Source organism: Somniosus microcephalus, chromosome 13 (assembly GCF_052327205.1).
Source record: "Somniosus microcephalus isolate GS21.2 chromosome 13, FLI_Smic_1.0, whole genome shotgun sequence".
NCBI classification, from domain to species: Eukaryota; Metazoa; Chordata; class Chondrichthyes; order Squaliformes; family Somniosidae; genus Somniosus; species Somniosus microcephalus.
Genome location: NC_140999.1, coordinates 166,612,963 through 166,631,341, shown reverse-complemented (window position 1 = coordinate 166,631,341; position 18,379 = coordinate 166,612,963). Strand labels below are relative to the sequence as shown.

The following is an 18,379-nucleotide window of genomic DNA, read 5'->3' as shown; positions in this document are numbered from 1 at the left end:
GATCAATCTTAGTGAAGCGTTTCCCTCCAGATAGCGAGGCGAAAATATCTTCAATCCGCGGAAGTGGATATTGTACCTTGTGAAGGACCGGGTTCACTGTTACCTTAAAGTCCCCACAGATGCAAACCTTCCTTGGTTCCCCAGGCGTGCTGCTCAATGACTTTTTCATCACAGGGACGATGGGTGTAGCCCACTCACTCCAGTCTACCTTGGACAGTACACCTGAACGTTCCAGACTCTCCAGCTCTGCTTCGACGGCTGGGCGGATCGCATAAGGTACCGGTCTGGCCTTAAAAAATTTTGGGCTTGCGTTTTCTTCAATTTTAATCGTCGCTGTCATGCCTTTTAGTGTTCCGAGTCCTTGCTGGAACACTTCTTTCGCGTCAGTTAGGATCTTTGACAGTCGCCCAGGTGTGACATCATCATCCTTTTTGTCAGCCACAGTCAGTGCCTGTATGGAATGCCAATCTAGCTGTATCTTTCAGATCCATTCACGTCCTAGTAGTGGTGGTCCTCCATCTGGCAATACATATAGGTCCATTTTTGGTGTTTCCTTGCCGTTATATATAACGTTCACCCTTATTTTTCCTTTGGAGTAGACCTTTTGCCCCGTGTACATCTTCAAGACAATCTTTGTATCTCTCAAGGGTATATGTGAGAATAGCCGCTTGTAGTCCCTTCGGTTTATGACTGTTAGGGCTGATCCTGTGTCCAATTCCATTTTCACTTGGACTCCTGCTATCTTGAGCATGACCCAGATAGTTTGGTGATCCTCCGTTTTGATCACATTATGTAGTTTCAGACAACACAGCTCCTTGCTTCCGGAGTCTGTATCACTCTTCTGTTCGTCTGAACTACTCTCCGTCACCTTATGTACCTTCTTGTACTTCTCCTGTGGAGATTTCTTGCTGCTGGTTTTCTTTCCCGACCTGCAGACTCTTGCTATGTGTCCTACTTTTCCACACTGTCTGCACACTTTGTCCTTGAACCAGCAATCATTATGGTCGTGTGTTGTTCTGCCGCAGCGATAGCACTTCACTGTTCCGTATGACATTTCATTTGTGCCATATTCTTGCGGTCTCCGTTGTATCTCTGCAGTGCCCCGTGCTGCTGCTTCGTGTGATACTGCAATGCTGAAAGCCTTGTCCAGCGTAAGATCCTTTTCTGATAGAAGCCGTTTCTGGGTTCCTTCACTTTGAAGCCCACACACAAACTTGTCCCTTAAAGTATCTGCTAGTCCCGTTCCAAACTGGCAGTGTTTCGATAGCTTGCGCAGTTCCGTTAAATACTCAGCATTACTTTCATCTTTATGCTGGTTCCTTTTGTGAAACTTAAATCGTTCTGCTATCAGCAGCGGTGTGGGGTTTAAGTGGTCCTGTAGGATTGACACTATGTTTTCAAAATCCTTTTCTACTGGCTTCTCTGGGGTTACTAGGTTTCGTAGTAAGCCATACGTTTTTGCACCCATTGAATTCAACAATACCAGTGCTTTCTTGTCATCTGGCACTTCATTCGCCTTGCAGTATACTTCTATGCGTTCGACACATGTCGTCCAATCTTCGACTTCATTGTCGAATGCTGTGATACTGCCACTCTTCGGCATTTTTGGGTGTGGTTAGACTGGCTTAAAATGGCATCTCCCGCGCTTTCCTTTCTTCCCCGCTGCGGCTTAAAATGGCATCTCCCGCGCTTTCCTTCCTTCCCCGCTGAGGCTTAAAATGGCGTCTCCCGCGCTGCTGCCAATGCCGCTCTCTGCGGTCCTCGTGGCAATGGCAGCGCCTCGCGTTTTCCTGTGCGCCTCTCTCCCCCGTTGATGCTGCTCGGCCCTTGAACACCGGCTGCGCTCTGCTCTCTCTCCCCCGTTGACGCTGCTCGGCCCTTGAACACCGGCTGCGCTCTGCTCTCTCTCGTCTCTCTTCCCCATTGACGCCGCTCGGTCTTGAACACCGGCTGCGCCCTGTGCGCTCTGCCCTCTCTCTCTCCCCCGTCGACGCTGCTCGGCCTTTTTCTGTGCTGCTCGGTCGGGCTCTAGCCCGTCGCTGTCCGGGAAGGGTCTGCGCAGTACCTGTTGCCGGACCGTTTCGCTGGACCACCGTGACTGGAAAGCCAAGCCTGGCTCTCGACAGCCTCCCCTGCGATGCTCAAATCTCTGCTGGATGACTGGGCGTTTGCCCATGGTTGACGCCTGTGCTTCTAGACTCGACCTTCTTCCACTGTCCTCCAGGAGCGAATCCCTGGGAGGTGATGCAGAGTTGCAGGTAGGTTCGAATCTGCCTCGTCGCCAATGTTAGATCCGTGTATCTTAATGTTGTGTCCTTCAATAATCAGACAACAGACTGCAGGGAACGATTCAACAGGTGTTTACTGAATGAGGGTTACTCTAGAACTAACTGTACAGATCACTACTCAGGGTTTATATACAGGTGTGGTCACTGCCGGTACTACAGTATACAGGAGCTGTAAAAAGTAGTTCTCTCCCTTAAGGTATATATACATTACATACATTACAGAGGTCCACATCTAGGGTTGATGGATGTTTCTCCCCAGACAAGGCTCACCCAACCCCAGTAACTAAGACCCCCTGGAAACTACCAGGGAAGGCCAGGAACAGCCGTATCTGGGTCTCCGCTTCTATCTTGGGCATTCCACTGCACTGCCAGAAAGGTCATGCATTTCTGGGGCCCCGGTGTTTTTCTTCAATGCATTCATTACAAGAAAATAGTCAATTAAGGTTCTGCAATTGTAACAATGCATGAGCCACACCACTTAAACATGAAAGTTCACCAACGCTGTTAAATATTCAAGACCAATTTCCTCTTTGGAAAGTAAAAATGAGAAAGATTTGAAAATAAAAACTAATAAATCATGTGGGAGGAGATATGCTGTCTTGGGCACTGTGGTCAGCCTTCAACTCTGCTTTATGTCTGCAGAGTGCTGACTTCGCTATAAATCCACTTTGTAGTGGATTACTTGCTTTAATGAGTTCCTTTGGAAGCAAAGGGTTAAAATAACATTCTTTCAATGATATGGTAACATGATTAAACCTAGATCTGGGGTACTGCAACTTTATTGTTACATATATCCTCCAATGCACTACATTCACATGCTTCCAATTTATTTTTCAAATCTTTACAAACAGCAAACTTACTGCTTCCTTTGCATAATGTTGAAACTAGAAAATAAACTGACATTTTATATCACCATCAAGTGAAAGACTAATTAATTAAACTGTAATGCATTTTGTAACAGTAAATTTCTCATTAACGCACATCAAGGTGAATTTTAATACAAGACAACCAAATCTATTTTTAAGCCTTATTATTCAGCACTATTCCCAGTTTTTCCAGCCACTAAGTGGCAGAGACGGAAGCCTTGGAGCAGATAACCTCCTTGTTCATTTGGTCAGTTTACTGATGACTTGTACTTTGTCACATACTGTATAACAATTTCTTCCACTTGCACTTTGTCACATATAACAATTTCTTCCACTTGCACTTTTCCCCAAAATGTTATAACTGCAGATAATTAAAATACATTTCATTGCCTCAGTTACAAATAGACACAAGAATAATATCGCCCAGTTGATTAATCAGCTGCCATAGTCAAGGTTCACAAATGAAAAATATTGAATAATATAATATAAAAATGAAGTGCTTGGGCAAAGTATCAGAGAACATCTGGTGCCCAAACAAACTTTACCCCAGTCAGGAGTCAACACATATGAGGAGAGGGGAAAATTGTTGAGGAAAAAGACAGTAGTTGGGAGTGTGTTAAACATTCACTTTGTCCCATTAATCACTGAATTATGGAATATATTTTGAATGTGTTTTGAAACTTACTCATGAAGTCTTATCAATGTTTGGACATTTGCTGCTGAGAATTTTGAGGTATAATTGATCGTGGACTCTTCTGCTAGCCACTAAGATTTTCAACTTCTTTAAGTTGAAACAATTATTACCAGTTATAAGATTTTACTTTCTACCGTTAAGTTTTTTCTAGACTAGGCAGGTCAGTCAAAATATCCTAGCAAAATACAGGAAACTTTCGTTTAAACGGAGGTTAAATATCCGGAATGCTCTATCCACCGGCAAAATTCAGGATTCGGTTCAGATAACTTTTTTTACTTTTAGTTGCTTTTTTTCTCCATTTGGGGCTCTGCAAGCATCTAGTTGAAGCTGTTGCTTAGCTACAGAGACGCTTGCAAGCTGCGCCGACTGTTTTGAAGCTGTTGCTAAGCAACAGGGTTTGTTGCTTCAGACGGAGCTCTGAGCTCCGTATGCTTTAACATTAGTGCTCGTTTCTCCGGCAGTGTTGATCGACCGGCACCAGCTCGGTCCCGTCAGTGCCGGATACCAGAAAGTTTCCTGTACTGCGGATGCTGGAAATCTGAAATAACAACAGAAAATGCTGGAAATACTCAGCAGGCCAGGCAGCATCCGTGGAGAGAGAAATAGGGTTAACGTTTCAGGTCTGGGACCCTTCATAGTCAAAATATCCCTGGTTTTTCTTTTGCCTATTCTCTCCTCTCCCAAAGGTGTTGACTCCTTCCTAGGATTCAATTTGATGGGCACCAGTCACCCTTCAGTACCTTGCCCAATCATTGATTATTCACAGGTGGGGCTTAACAGTTGGTGTCAGCAACTTATCCAACCTGGGCCTGACTGAGCCAGATTCTGTCCTTATCCAATTTGATGCTCTCAGATTTCCAGCAAAGTTCACTGGATAACAATTGGGATTTTTCCTTCTGTAACCCAAGGGCAATGAGGTTAATTGTCAAGATCAGCTAATCCAACACAGACTGAAGATTGAACGTGGGCTTTCCTGGTTTGTATGATTCAAATACTCATTGGCTAAACTAATTGAGCCATCAAGGGAAGCCTTAACAGCCCATATTCTTTAGACATCACATTTTATTCATAATAATAAAAAAATAAACTAATCTTGCTACTAGGATATGTTATAATGTCCCTGAATGTTTAATATACTATAAACAACATATTGCACCTTAAAACTATCTATAAATTCTATTGGTTATAACAGAACAAACATCAGTGCTCTACCATAGAACATAAACCAATATACACTGTAAAATATTAATGAATACCCTCCCCGTTAAATTTGTATTTTGAACAACCATTTGCTCCAGTGCTATTAAATTAACAAGTGGCTTATTTCAGAGTGAATTTAAATCACTATACCGACCTGTGCCACCTCATAAACAAGGGGGAACCCAACACATAGCATAACTCACGCAATAGGAGTTCTGGCAAACTTTCAAAGGGCGTTCTGCCTCCTGCTCAGCTGCCTCTGAGGTAGTTGATTGGGTTGGGAATTTTTCCATGGTGTATCATAGATAAGAAAGGCCAAAAAGCACACCACTTGTTCAGATTTAGATCTATCCTAATATTTAAGGACCTTTAAAGTCAGTTTTTATTGCCAATTTAGACCCCCATTTTTTCAGGTTTAAATTTAAGTGTTAAAAAATGGGACTAATTCATTGGGGAAAAAGTTGGACCTCAAAAACCCAGGTAAGATTATAAGAATTAGGCACAGGAGTAGGCCATACGGCTCCTCGAGCCTGCTCCGCCATTCAATAAGATCCTGGCTGATCTTCCACCTCAACTCCACTTTCCCGCCCGATCCCCATATCCCTTGATTCCCCTAGAGTCCAAAAATCTATCTGTCTCAGCCTTGAATATACTCAATGACTCGGCATCCACAGGTAAATTCAGAAAGAGACAATAAAAATCACATTTTTATTTGAACATCCCTAAAAAGAAGCAAGAGTCAAGCTAAATGACAACCCACAATTATTTACACAGCTTACAGACACCACTTTTAGGGGGCTTACCATCACACTCTCAGTTAACCCCCAGATAGCTTTTATAGTTCAAGGTAAATTTGAAGAACCTGAATTGATTGCTCTGCTCTAGCCACTTACCTACCATTACCATGGTGGAAGAATAAAAAATTAATGAAGATTTCCCTGGGGAGACGGTGGAAACAGATAGCACTGATTCATTCAAATACAAATTCAAAAGCCCTGCTCCTGGGACTAGGGACAGGGTCACTGGCAAGGCTTGGAAGCTAAGCAGGGGCAGGCCTGGTTAGTACCATGGAGGGGTGACCATCAGGGAAGACCAGATGCAGAAGGTCACAGACAGGAGCCTTGGTGAGAAGGTCACGGAAGGAGCCCTGAGGAGGGGTGGTTGGTGAGCAGGCCTGGAGCGTTGGGCTGAAGATTGTCGGAATGGTGGAAATGGAATGGTGTGCACACACAGACGCAGCGGCTTTGCTTCTCCCAGGACGGTGCTGTTTAATGTTATTTGTACTGGACTCATGGGAGTTTGCAAATCACATTTCATTGTTCATGTACTTGTACAATAAAAGTTGAATTATTATTAAATTAGATAGGATTCTTTCAGAAAATAACACTGAGATACAGTGTATGAGTAAGTTGAGACATGACATATGTAGTATGCTTGGGAGGAGCAGGTGACTTAGAACCTATGGTTCCTAAAGCTTTACACCACTGTAGGTTTCCACGTTTCATGTCTGGGTCTGTTGTAGATTAATTGCTAGAGATTGATTGCGATGATTACTCAACAACTCCAGTATCATTGTATCATGCGACTACCAGGATGGTAGAAGGTGAATTAGATGGATCATGGTCTTTTTCCATCTAGTAATTCCTATGTCTGGCCAAAAAGATGTTTGCGACAGGTTATGAATGGGAGGGTCATGCAATCCCAACACACCCGTAAGCTTTTAAAAAAATTTGCAACCTGAGAGTGATTGGGAAGGCCATTATCAGCTTTCTGAATGTGTGCACTTTATCGTGTGTAAGTTTGTAACAAATGCCAGCTGAGAAATCTTTGGGTTAGAATCACTTCATGTTGTTTGGAAGCGAGCCGAGCATTGTAACCTTGTAACATTTGAGAAACTAAAATTTTACATAATGAGGTAATTCTGAAAAGATCATGTACCACAAGTTAAGAGTTGGAGTTCTGAGAAGTCTCTGTGCAGCATTTTAACATAGAAACATAGAAGATAGGAGCAGGAGTAGGCCATTCGGCCCCTCGAGCCTGTTACGCCATTTAATGAGATCATGGCTGATCATCCAAATTCAGTACACTGTCCCTGCTTTCTCCCCATATCCCTTGATCCCTTTAGCCTTAAGAAATATATCTAACTCCTTCTTGAATATATTTAATAAGTTGGCCTCAACTGCCTTCTGTGGTAGAGAATTCCACAGGTTCACCACTCTCTGGGTGAAGAAATTCCTCCTCATCTCTGTCCTAAATGGCTTACCCCTTATCCTTAGACTGTAACCCCTGGTTCTGGACTCCCCCGCCATCGGGAACATCCTTCCTGCATCTAGTCTGTCTAGTCCTGTTAGAATTTTATAAGTTTCAATGAGATCCCCTCTCATTCTTCTAAACTCTAGCGAATATAAGCCTAATCGACCCAATCTCTCTTCATACTTCATTCCTGCCATCCCAGGTATCAGTATGGTGAATATTTGCGGCACTTCCTCCATGGCAAGAACATCCTTCCTCAGATAAGGCGACCAAAACTGCACACAATGCTCAAGGTGTGGTCTCACCAAGGCCCTGTACAACTTCAGCAAGACATCCTTGCTTCTGTACTCGAATCCTCTCGCTATGAAGGCCAACATACCATTTGCCTTCTTAACCGCCTGTTGCACCTGCATGCTTACCTTCAGCGACTGGTGCACAAGGACACCCAGGTCTCGTTGCACTTCCCCTTTTCCCAATCTATTGCCGTTCAGATAATAATCTGTCTTCCTGTTTTTGCTACCAAAGTGGATAACCTCGCACTTATCCACATTATACTGCATCTGCCATGCATCTGCCCAATCACCCAATCTGTCCAAATCATACTGGAGTTTCTCGGCATCCTCCTCACAGCACACACGCCCACCCAGCTTTGTGTCGTCTGCAAACTTGGAGATATTACATCTAGTTCCCTCGTCTAGATCATTTATATATATTGTGAATAGCTGGGCTCCTAGCACCGATCCCTGTGGTACCCCACTAGTCACTGCCTGCCACTCGGAAAAAGACCCGTTTATTCCAACTCTTTGCTTCCTGTCTGCCAACCAGTTCTCTATCCAAGTCAGTACCTTACCACCAATCCCATGTGCTTAACTTTGCATGCCAATCTCCTATGCGGGACCTTATCGAAAGCCTTCTGAAAGTCCAAATACACCACATCCACTGGTTCTCCCTTATCTATTCTACCAGTTACACCCTCAAAAAATTCCAGTAGATTAGTCAGGTAATGATCTGAAAGGCTGGTGGAAACAGATTCAATAATAACTTTCATAAGGGAGTTGGTTAAACACTTGAAGTGGAAAAAATTACAGGGCTATGGGGAAAGAGCAGGGGAGTGGGGCTAATTGGAGAGCTCTTTCAAAGAGCTGGCACAGGCACGATGGGCCAAATGGCCTCCTTCTGTGCTGTATCATTCTATGATTATGCATAGGGAGACGGTTGCAAATTTGCTCCATACCTAACTAGGAATGAAAGACTGACATTTGCTATAGTATAAAGAATATTGTCCTCACAGCAATACCTATAGATGATCCAGCTCCCCTTGAGAAAATTCCAAATTGCACAATCTTCACTTCTTTTCCTGCTGAAATTCAGGTCGAGAAGGCATGTGCTTGCACCTATAACCTCAGCACATACAGCAAGTGCCTGCGGAAATCGCAGGCATGGATTTCCACAACTGTTGTTGGTTAAAAAAAAAATTGAGAGATTTCAGTGTTATTTTCTCAAACTCTAGAGGAAATCAGGTTTTACCGATTCATCCGCCCTCAAAATTACATGTATACAATGGTGGAAATCAATAAAAACTGATTAATGATCCCCAAGAATTTATCAGAGTATTTATTGATCACAATGTCAGCTTGGCCTAGTTGGTCGAACTCTTGCTTCTTAGTCAGTGGTTTGTGGGTTCAAGTCCCACTCCAGGAGTTAACCACACAATCTCGGTTGATTTCCTTAAATTACAAGTGACTACACTTCAAAAAGTAGTTTTAGCTGCAAACACTTTGGGACGTCCCAAGGTTGTGAAAGGCGCTATATATATTAGAATTCTTTCTTAATGCTTCAGCACAGCAATGAGTGAGTGCTGCGCTGTCAGAGGTGTCATTCTTCGAGTAAGACATTAAACTGAGACTTAGGCTCTCTATTCCAAGGTCCTATCAATCTAGTGGATGTTTTTTCTTTATTCATTCTCAGGATACAGGCAACGTTGGCAAAGCAGGTATTTATTGCCCATCCCTAGTTGCCCTTGAGAATGTGGTGCTGGGACTTCTACTTGAACTGCTGGCAATGGCTTGATACAGCTGTGGCTTGCTCGGTCACTTCAGAGGGGAGTTAAGAATCAACCAATTGAATGTACGGTTGCCAACCTTCCTGGATTGCCCAGAATGGGAATGGGGCATGGAACTGCCGGGCATTGCTGCAAGCAGCCCAGGAGATTTTTGCACTTTAAATTTCCCACCGGAGCAGCACCCCCCCCCCGTTCCGTGACATCACCAGCTTCCGCTGCAGAGAAGCCTCCAGCTTGGTGATGTCACCCCCCACCGCAGAGAGACGGGACCAGCAGGTGGTCCAGGAATAGTATGCATGGAGTCGGTGGGGGAGTCTGGGGGTTGGAGGATGGAGAGAGAGGGAGACTAAGGACGAGAGGGGAGACTGGGGAATGGGGCTAGGAAGAGAGGGAGGATGGGGATCGGGGAGACTGGGTAAGGGCAGCAGGTTTCTTTCTTTAAATTGCAACAATCCGCCAGCTTCCTGGCCACTTTTACTGATACCAGCTTTTTATTTTCAATTTTTTTTAAAACAGAATTCAAATTCTCAAATTACCAGTTTGTTAGGATTATTAGTCCAGTAACATAACCCCTACGCCACCATAGTCTGCATATTATACTATAAATATGTTTAACTAGCGCGGGTATAGATTTGGCTACTGGATGAACAGGCTACAAACATTAGTACGATAGCAAAATACTGCAGATGTTGGAAATCCGAAATAACAACAGAAAATGCTGGAAAAACTCAGCAGGTCAGGCAACATCCGTGGAGAGAAATTTGAGTTGACGTTTCGGGTTTGACCCTTCTTCAAAACTGGAGAGAAAAGGAACTAGATCGAAGGCAGGGCTGCGATCGGACAAAAGAATAAAAGAACCAAAAGAAGTAAAAGAGATTAGAAGCTAGACGAGATGGTAATATGCTGGGATTAGGTGTAAAGTGTACTGGCAGGGCAAAAGATAGCTGCCAGGTGTGAGAGAGAAACAAAAGGAAAGGGGGGGGGGGGGGGAGGAAAGGAGTGGAAAAATATAAGTAAAAATGTCAGTTCTATCTCCCACACCTCTGCCCTCACCCCTGCCCCTCCCTCCCTCCCTCCCTCCCGGAACCACGATAGGGTTCCCCTTGTCCTCACCTTTCACCCCACCAGCCTCCACATTCAACGGATCATCCTCCGGCATTTCCGCTACCTCCAAAGTGATCCCACCACCAAACGTATCTTCCCCTCCCCTCCCCTTTCAGCATTCCGCAGGGACCGCTCTCTCCGAGACACCCTGGTCCACTCCTCTATCACCCCAAACAGCCCTTCCCCTTCGCCTGGCACCTTCCCGTGCAAGCGGAGGAGATGTAACACCTGCCCCTATACCTCCCCCCTCCCCACTGTCCAGGGCCCCAAACACCCCTTCCAGGTGAAACAGCGATTTACTTGTACTTCTCGCAATCTAGTATACTGTATTCGCTGCTCACGATGCGGTCTCCTCTACATTGGGGAGACCAAACGCAGATTGGGTGACCGCTTTGCGGAACACCTCCGTTCAGTCCGTAAGGGTGACCCCGAGCTTCCGGTCGCCTGTCATTTCAATTCACCGCTCCATTCCCACTCGGACCTCACCGTCCTTGGCCTCTTGTACTGTTCCACGGAAGCTCAACGTAAACTCGAGGAACAGCACCTCATCTTCCGATTAGGCACTCTGCAGCCTTCCGGTCTCAATATCGAGTTCAACAATTTCAGATCATAACCTCGGCCCCTATTTCATTTTTACTTATATTTTTCCACTCCTTTCCTCCCCCCCCCTTTCCTTTTGTTTCTCTCTCACACCTGGCAGCTATCTTTTGCCCTGCCAGTACACTTTACACCTAATCCCAGCATATTACCATCTCGTCTAGCTTCTAATCTCTTTTACTTCTTTTGGTTCTTTTATCCGATCGCAGCCCTGCCTTCGATCTAGTTCCTTTTCTCTCCAGTTTTGAAGAAGGGTCAAACCCGAAACATCAACTCAAATTTCTCTCCACGGATGTTGCCTGACCTGCTGAGTTTTTCCAGCATTTTCTGTTGTTATTTAGGCTACAAACATCTCTCCTTGGAAATCTTGCAGTCTAAATTCCAAGCCTGAGCCCCAGGGTGTGGGAGCGGGCGGATCCTCCACACGGCAGGGGGCGCTGTGCTTTGTGGCGCGGGCTCCGGTTGCGCCGGGAGCCGGCCGAGTGTGGCAGGCTCCGAGAGATGGAGGCCGAGTGCAGGAAGTTCGACTCCTACAACTTCGCGGCGGATCAGGTGTTCCAGCGCGGTCTGGCCCAGCTCGGGGAGACGGCGCGGGCATCGGAGGAGCGGCTGCTCGAGGCAAAAATCTACTACTACTCCAGGTAGAGGCACCGCGTCAGCGACCCTGGCCCGCGCATGCGCGCGGCTTAGCGTCGCCCGGCCCCGGCCCGCGCATGCGCCCTTTCAGCAGCTGGACTGCCACCAAGAGGGGAAAAATCCTGAGTGTCTGGGTCCACTCTCCCTCCTCTGGCACACACGAGTCCAGTTGCACCACTGCTTTAACCAGCTCAGCCATGCCAAGATCCATTTGTTTAAGTGGATTTGCCACTCTGGTTCATCATAAACCTCATTCTTAACCCGAGGGACACTTCCTTCCCCCCCCCCCCTTCTGTCTGGTTGTATTTCCATCCAGCTGCCCCTTTCACTCTCTCTATTTGATATGGCTTTGTCCTCCATTCCTTTGTTCAGTTTTCTTTTGGGGAGGGGTAACTGATCGTTTCTCTTTGGCTGTCAGCAGTTTCTCTTTCAATAAAATAAAATAAAAACTGCAATGCTGGACATCTGAAATTTAAAATGGTAGAAATGCACAGCAAGTCAGTGAACATAAAGAGAAAACGCTGTGGGTCTGTTCCCTTTTAGGCCACTTTCAGTGCCTGAGATTTGTGAACATTAATCAACAATCAGAAATTTACAGCACGGAAGGTGGCCATTTCGGCCCATCGTGTCCGTGCCAGCTGACAAAGAGTTATCCAGCCTAATCCCACTTTCCAGCTTTTGGTCTGTATCCTTGTAGGTTACGGCACTTCAAATACACATCCAAGCACTTTTTAAATGTGGTGAGTGTTTCTGTCTTTACCACCCTTTCAGGCAGTGAGTTCCAGACCCCCACCACCCCCTGGGTGAAGAAATTTCCCCTCAAATCCCCTCTAAACCTACCAATTACTTGAAATCTATGCCCCCTGGTTGTTGACCCCTCTGCTAAGGGAAATAGGTCCTACCTATCCACTCTATCTCGGCCCCTCATAATTTTATACACCTCAATAAGGGTCTCCCCTCAGCCTCCTCTGTTCCAAAGAAAACAAACCCACCCTATCCAAAGCTGTAGCTAAAATTCTCCAGTCCAGGCAACATCCTTGTAAATCTCCTCTGTACCCACTCTAGTGCAGTCACATCCTTCCTGTAATGTGACCAGAACTGCACGCAGTCCTCTAGCTGTGGTCTAACTAGTGTTTTATACAGTTCAAGCATAACCTCCCTGCTCTTGTATTCTATGCCTCGGTTAATAAAGGCAAGTATTCTGTATGCCTTCTTAACCACCTTATCTACCTGGCCTGCTACCTTCAGGGATCTGTGGACCTGCACTCCAAGGTCCTTTTGTTCCTCCACACTTCTCAGTGTCCTACCATTTACAGGAAACTCTCTTTTAACCGGCACCTAAATAACCGGAAATCTCTGTTAATCGGCAAAATTCAGGAGTAGGTTCAGGTAAGTTTTACTTCATATTAGTTGCAGTTCCTGGATCTGTGGCTGTGTAACTGGGGTTCGTGCACTTGTTGCTAAGTAACAGGGATGCTTGGTCTGTGGCTGGAGTTCCTGCACATGTTGCTAAGCAACAGGGAAGCCTGGATTTGTTGCTGTGTACGGAGCTCTCGTACCTTTTAAACTATACCTCTCTGTAATCCGGACTTTTTGATAAACCGGCACCACGCCGGTCCCGTTGGTGCCGGATAATAAAAAGTTTCCTGTAATGTGTATTCCCTTGTTAGCCCTCCCTAAATGCATTACCTCACACTTCTCCGAATTGAATTCCATTTGCCACTGTTCTGCCCACCTGACCAGTTCATTGTTAGCTTCCTGCAGTCTGCAGCTTTCTTCATTATCAACCACACAGCCGATTCTCGTATCATCTGCAAACTTGTTAATCATACCCCCTACATTCAAGTCTAAATCATTGATATATACCACAAAAAGCAAAGAACTTGGTATATTATACTATAATTAAATATTTAGTAACTAGTGCAGATATAGATGGGTATGTGGGTACTGGATGGACAGGCTAAACCATGGGGCTCAGATTCCTGGTTCTCCATAGCAGGGAGGAATACAAGTCAGAAAAAGAGAAACAAAAACAAAATGGTGGATTAAAAAGTGAAGCCAGTCAAAAGTGCATTTACATTAAGACTGTTGGCTGCACTCACCCACAGAAAATGGACAATATCACAGACCTTTTAAAATGTAGGCCTACAAATGTGTCAGCAGATTTAGGCCTCTTTTTTACTTTTTTATTTATTCGTTTATGGGATCAGGGCGTCGCTGGCAATGCCAGCATTTATTGCCCATCCCTAGTTGCCCTTGAGAAGGTGATGGTGAGCCGCCTTCTTGAACCACTGCAGTCTGTGTGGTGAGGTTACTCCCACAGTGCTGTTAGGTAGGGAGTGCCAGGATTTTGACCCAGCGACGATGAAGGATTGGTGATATACTTCTAAGTCAGGATGGTGTGTGACTTGGAGGGGAACTTGGAGGTGGTGGTGTTCCCATGCGCCTGCTGCCCTTGTCCTTCTAGGTGGAAGAGGTCGCGGGTTTGGGAGGTGCTGCCGAAGAAGCCTCGGCGAGTTGCTGCAGTGCATCTTGTAGATGGTATACACTGCAGCCACGGTATGCCGTTGGTGGAGGGAGTGAATGTTTAAGGTAGTGGATGAGGTGCCAATCAAGCGGGCTGCTTTGTCCTGGATGGTGTTGAGCTTCTTGAATGTTGTTGGAGCTGCACTCATCCAGGCAAGTGGAGAGTATTCCATCACACTCCATACTTGTTTGTAGATGGTGGAAAGGCTTTGGGGAGTCAGGAGATGAGACACTCGCCGCAGAATACCTAGCCTCTGACCTGCTCTTGTTGCCACAGTATTTATGTGGCTGGTCCAGTTAAGTTTCTGGTTAATGGTGACCCCCAGGAAGTTGATGGTGGGGGATTCGGCGATGGTAATGCCATTGAATGTCAAGGGGAGGTGGTTAGACTCTCGCTTGTTGGAGATAGTCATTGCCTGGCACTTCTGTGGCGCAAATGTTACCTGCCACTTATCAGCCCAAGCCTGAACGTCGTCCAGGTCTTGTTGCATGCAGGACCCTGACGAAGGGTTTCTGTAGTGTATGTACCCGTTTACCTTTAAGGGAACTATAGAATGTAACCGTTCGCCTTTAAGAGCACTACTTTAGGTGTGGCACTATTTGTTGGCTCATGTATACTGTAATACCGATAGTGACCACACCAGTATATAAGGGTTGTGATACGTTAACTAGGGCAGAATCGCCTGAACCTCTGAATAGTAAAGACCTGTTTTGTTTGTTAATCTTGGAGTCTGTGTATTATTTACAATACAAACCACAGACTTTACAATGGCGACGAGGCCGATCGTACCCTGCGGCAACAGTAGTTCCTAAGCAACTAAGGAGCGTCGAAGTGAGGCACCCGCCCTCATCGTTCTGCTGGGTGAAAACTCGAGGCTGCAGCGATAGCAAAGAGGAAGATTTTGGCATTGAAAACTTCCATCTGCAACAGGCACTGACGGTCCCTTCTGCCACAGTGAGGAGCGAGCCGATCGACAAGAGAGGCAAGGCTGCCACGGACTGTGAGTAAGGGAACAGTAAAAGAAAATAAGGAAGGAGTAAAACCAGAGGATAAGGGCGGTACACTCGACCACGGTCGAGGGGGAAAGGAGCCAGACAAAGTCGGGTCCAGAGGCGCTGAGACCGGGAGCAGGCCGGGTGAGACAGAGCCGAGAAATCGGGAATTGGCCGAGAGCCAGTTCAGAGGCTGTAACTGTCCGCCGTCATCGGGGGTACCCGGAGCCGGTTGCCTGCCGCGGGAAGGAGAGCGCTGAAGCCGACGCGTGGGCTGGGGATCTGAAAGCCAGCGGAGAGCGCTGAAGCCGACGCGCGGGCTGGGGATCTGAAAACCAGCGGAGAGCGCTGAAGCCGACACGCGGGCTGGGGGTCTGAAAGCCAGCGGAGAGCGCTGAAGCCGACGCACAGGCTGGGGACCGGTAGCCAGCGGCCGTCGCCTGCGGGGGAAAGTGTACCCCTCCCGCCAGGGGAAGAAGCGGGAAACCGCCATTGCCGTGGGCGGGGAAAACCGCCATTAAAGTGGGCGGGGAGAGCCGAGAAGCGCGGGAAAGCCGCCATTTTTCGCGGGAAAACCGCCGGGGAAGAAGACAGAAGCGGGAAACCGCCATCTTAGAAAAACAATAATAAGTAAAGAAATACTTGTGTTGTTCTCGAGAAGAGAAGAAGATGCCTAAGCGAGGAAATATTAATGATTTTGATGTTGAGATAGAGGACTGGGCCACGTATGTGGAACGCATAGAAATATATTGCAAAGCCAACGAAATTGAGGATGACGACAAGGCAATAACTTTGTTAAATTCGATGGGAGCAAAAACATACGGGCTCTTGAAACATCTAATAGCACCAGTTAAACCAGTGGACCAGACCTTCGAAGAGATCGTAGCAGTGCTGAAGGATCACTTGAACCCCACACCGTTGATGCTGGCTGAATGATTTAAATTTTACGCAAGAACCCAGAGGAAAGATGAAAGCAATGCGGAATACTTAGTCGAACTGCGTAAGCTAGCGAAATACTGCCAGTTTGGAGGGAATTTGACAGAGGCGCTGCGGGACAAGTTCGTATGCGGCTTGGCCAAAGAAGGAACGCAGAAGCGACTTCTGGAAGAAAACGACCTCACACTGGACAGGGCTGTCCTCATCGCTTCATCGCACGAAGCTGCAGCGAAAGGAACGGCGGAAATGCAGCTAAAGGCGGAGGCACTCGGGGTGGACCAAATTACTGCAAGCACTTCCAAATGCTACCGTTGTGGAAAGACAACGCACGACCAGAATCAGTGCTGGTTTAAGAACCAAGAGTGCAGGAAATGTGGCAAACTGGGTCACATCGCGAAGGTATGCAGGTCCGGAAAGAAGACCAACAAGCAAAGGAAGCCACCACCACAAGAAAAGTACAACAAGGTGCATCAGGTGGCTGAAAAGAGTTCAGACGAACAAAATTCAGACTCAGACCCAAACAGCCAGGAGCTGGATAGTCTGAGAATCCACAATGTGGGTAAAGTAACTGATCTACAGACGATCTGGGTCACACTAAAAATAGCTGGAGTCCAAGTACGAATGGAGCTGGACACGGGATCAGCTGTATCAGTCATCAACCAAAAGGACTACCACCGGCTATTCTCTCACATACCCTTAAGAAATACTAAATTCGTATTACAGACATACACGGGGCATAACGTATACCCCATGGGAAAAATACGAGTCAAAGTGAGAGATAGGGGCAAAGAACACCCACGAATGAATCTGTACGTATTACCTGAGGGAGGACCACCACTCCTAGGGCGGGAGTGGATGCAGAAAATAAACATAGAATGGCACTACCTAAAAGCCATAGGGAAGAAGGACTCGGTGCAAGCTATCAGCTCAGATTCTGAAATGGATGACGTGACGACCAATGTAAACATGGAAGACAAGGCAAAAAGGGAATTGCTGATGAGGGGAAAGGAAACGAAGACAGGCAGGCAGGCCCATGTTACCAAGCAAAATCAAGCTGTAGAGCAGAACCCCAGGTTGACAGAGAATTCTGAGCCTGCTCAAGCTAAGGATTCATCCACGACGGAAGAACACCGAGCTCGGTCCCAAACTTATGTCAAAGTACAACGACAATTAGAACAGTTGAGTGCCCGTCTCGTACAAGAGATGGAAAAGATGAAAAAGTTCTGGGACACCGAATGGGAGACCCTGGAAAGACAACAGAGACAGCTAGCTCAAGCAGAGAGCGACCATAGAGCCATCGTGGCCAAGTACCAATCACATCTCCCTGAGGCTGTTCAGGAACTAGAATATGCACAGAACGATCCAAAGGAAGAGGAATCTTCAGGAAGTCAGGATGGTATTCCAGTTCATCTCTACGACTTGTTGCAAGCAGAGTGTAACGAGTTGAAAGAACAGTATGAACAGGCTCAGACTACAATCCTGGAAGGGGTTAACTTGGCAACCTCCGAAAAGCTAGTTTTACTGGAAGCATATGAACAACAAAAGTCTGAACAGGAGCAAGAATTACAAAGACTGCAGGAGATGTTTGATGAGCTCCAGGCCAAGGCTGACTCATCGTTAGGGATTCAATCCATAGAGGAAAAATTAGTGGTGGAAGACATAACAGAACAGGGAATACAGGATGTCCAAGAACTCGTTAAATTATTAAAGGAAACACAAAATAAATATGAAGCGGCAATGGCCGAGGTCCAACGACTTGAAGAACAGATTCAACTGGGAATCTTTTCAGTGGAAGAAAAGGGAACTGTAAGAAACACAGAGATCGTAAGAATGGGCCCTGAACATGAGCTTAAATCGTCAAAGGAGAGGGGTTTGGAGCAGAAAAAGCTGGAGGAAGCTGAACACATGAAGAAGTCTCTTCAGGAGAGATGTCTGGATGTGGAAACAGCTGCTGCGATAGAAGGATTAAATCACCTGATAACTCAATCCTCGATGGAAGGGGAGGTATTGAGGTCAGTAGTGAAGGAATGGCAGACAACCCTGGAGGAGTGGAATGAATATGAACGCATGAGGAAGTCTTTTAAAGAAAGAGAGATAGAGAAGGAACAGCAGTCGGCTAGCGTCCAGTTGGGTAAGGAAGAAGTAGAAGGGCCTCTCGATGGACTAACTCAGGATGACCCCGAATGTGACCATGACCTGTTGAGTGACACTGAATATTACGAGG

At 46.2% G+C, this 18,379-nt stretch overlaps 1 protein-coding gene across 2 annotated transcripts in view; it reads left to right on the top strand.

Annotated features, from left to right (window-relative positions):
* LOC147108759 (uncharacterized) overlaps positions 1–18,379 on the top strand; it is a 47,369-nt gene that overhangs the window by 25,244 nt on the left and 3,746 nt on the right. Inside the window, exon 1 of one of the 2 annotated variants that reach the window (XM_086005544.1) lies at positions 11,465–11,705. The exons of the other annotated variant lie outside the window; for it this stretch is intronic. Within the exon in view, the coding sequence (XP_085861670.1) occupies positions 11,566–11,705 (140 nt within the window). The 5' untranslated portion in view covers positions 11,465–11,565. Of the gene's footprint in view, positions 1–11,464; positions 11,706–18,379 lie in introns of those variants that run through there. 2 annotated transcript variants of the gene reach the window in all.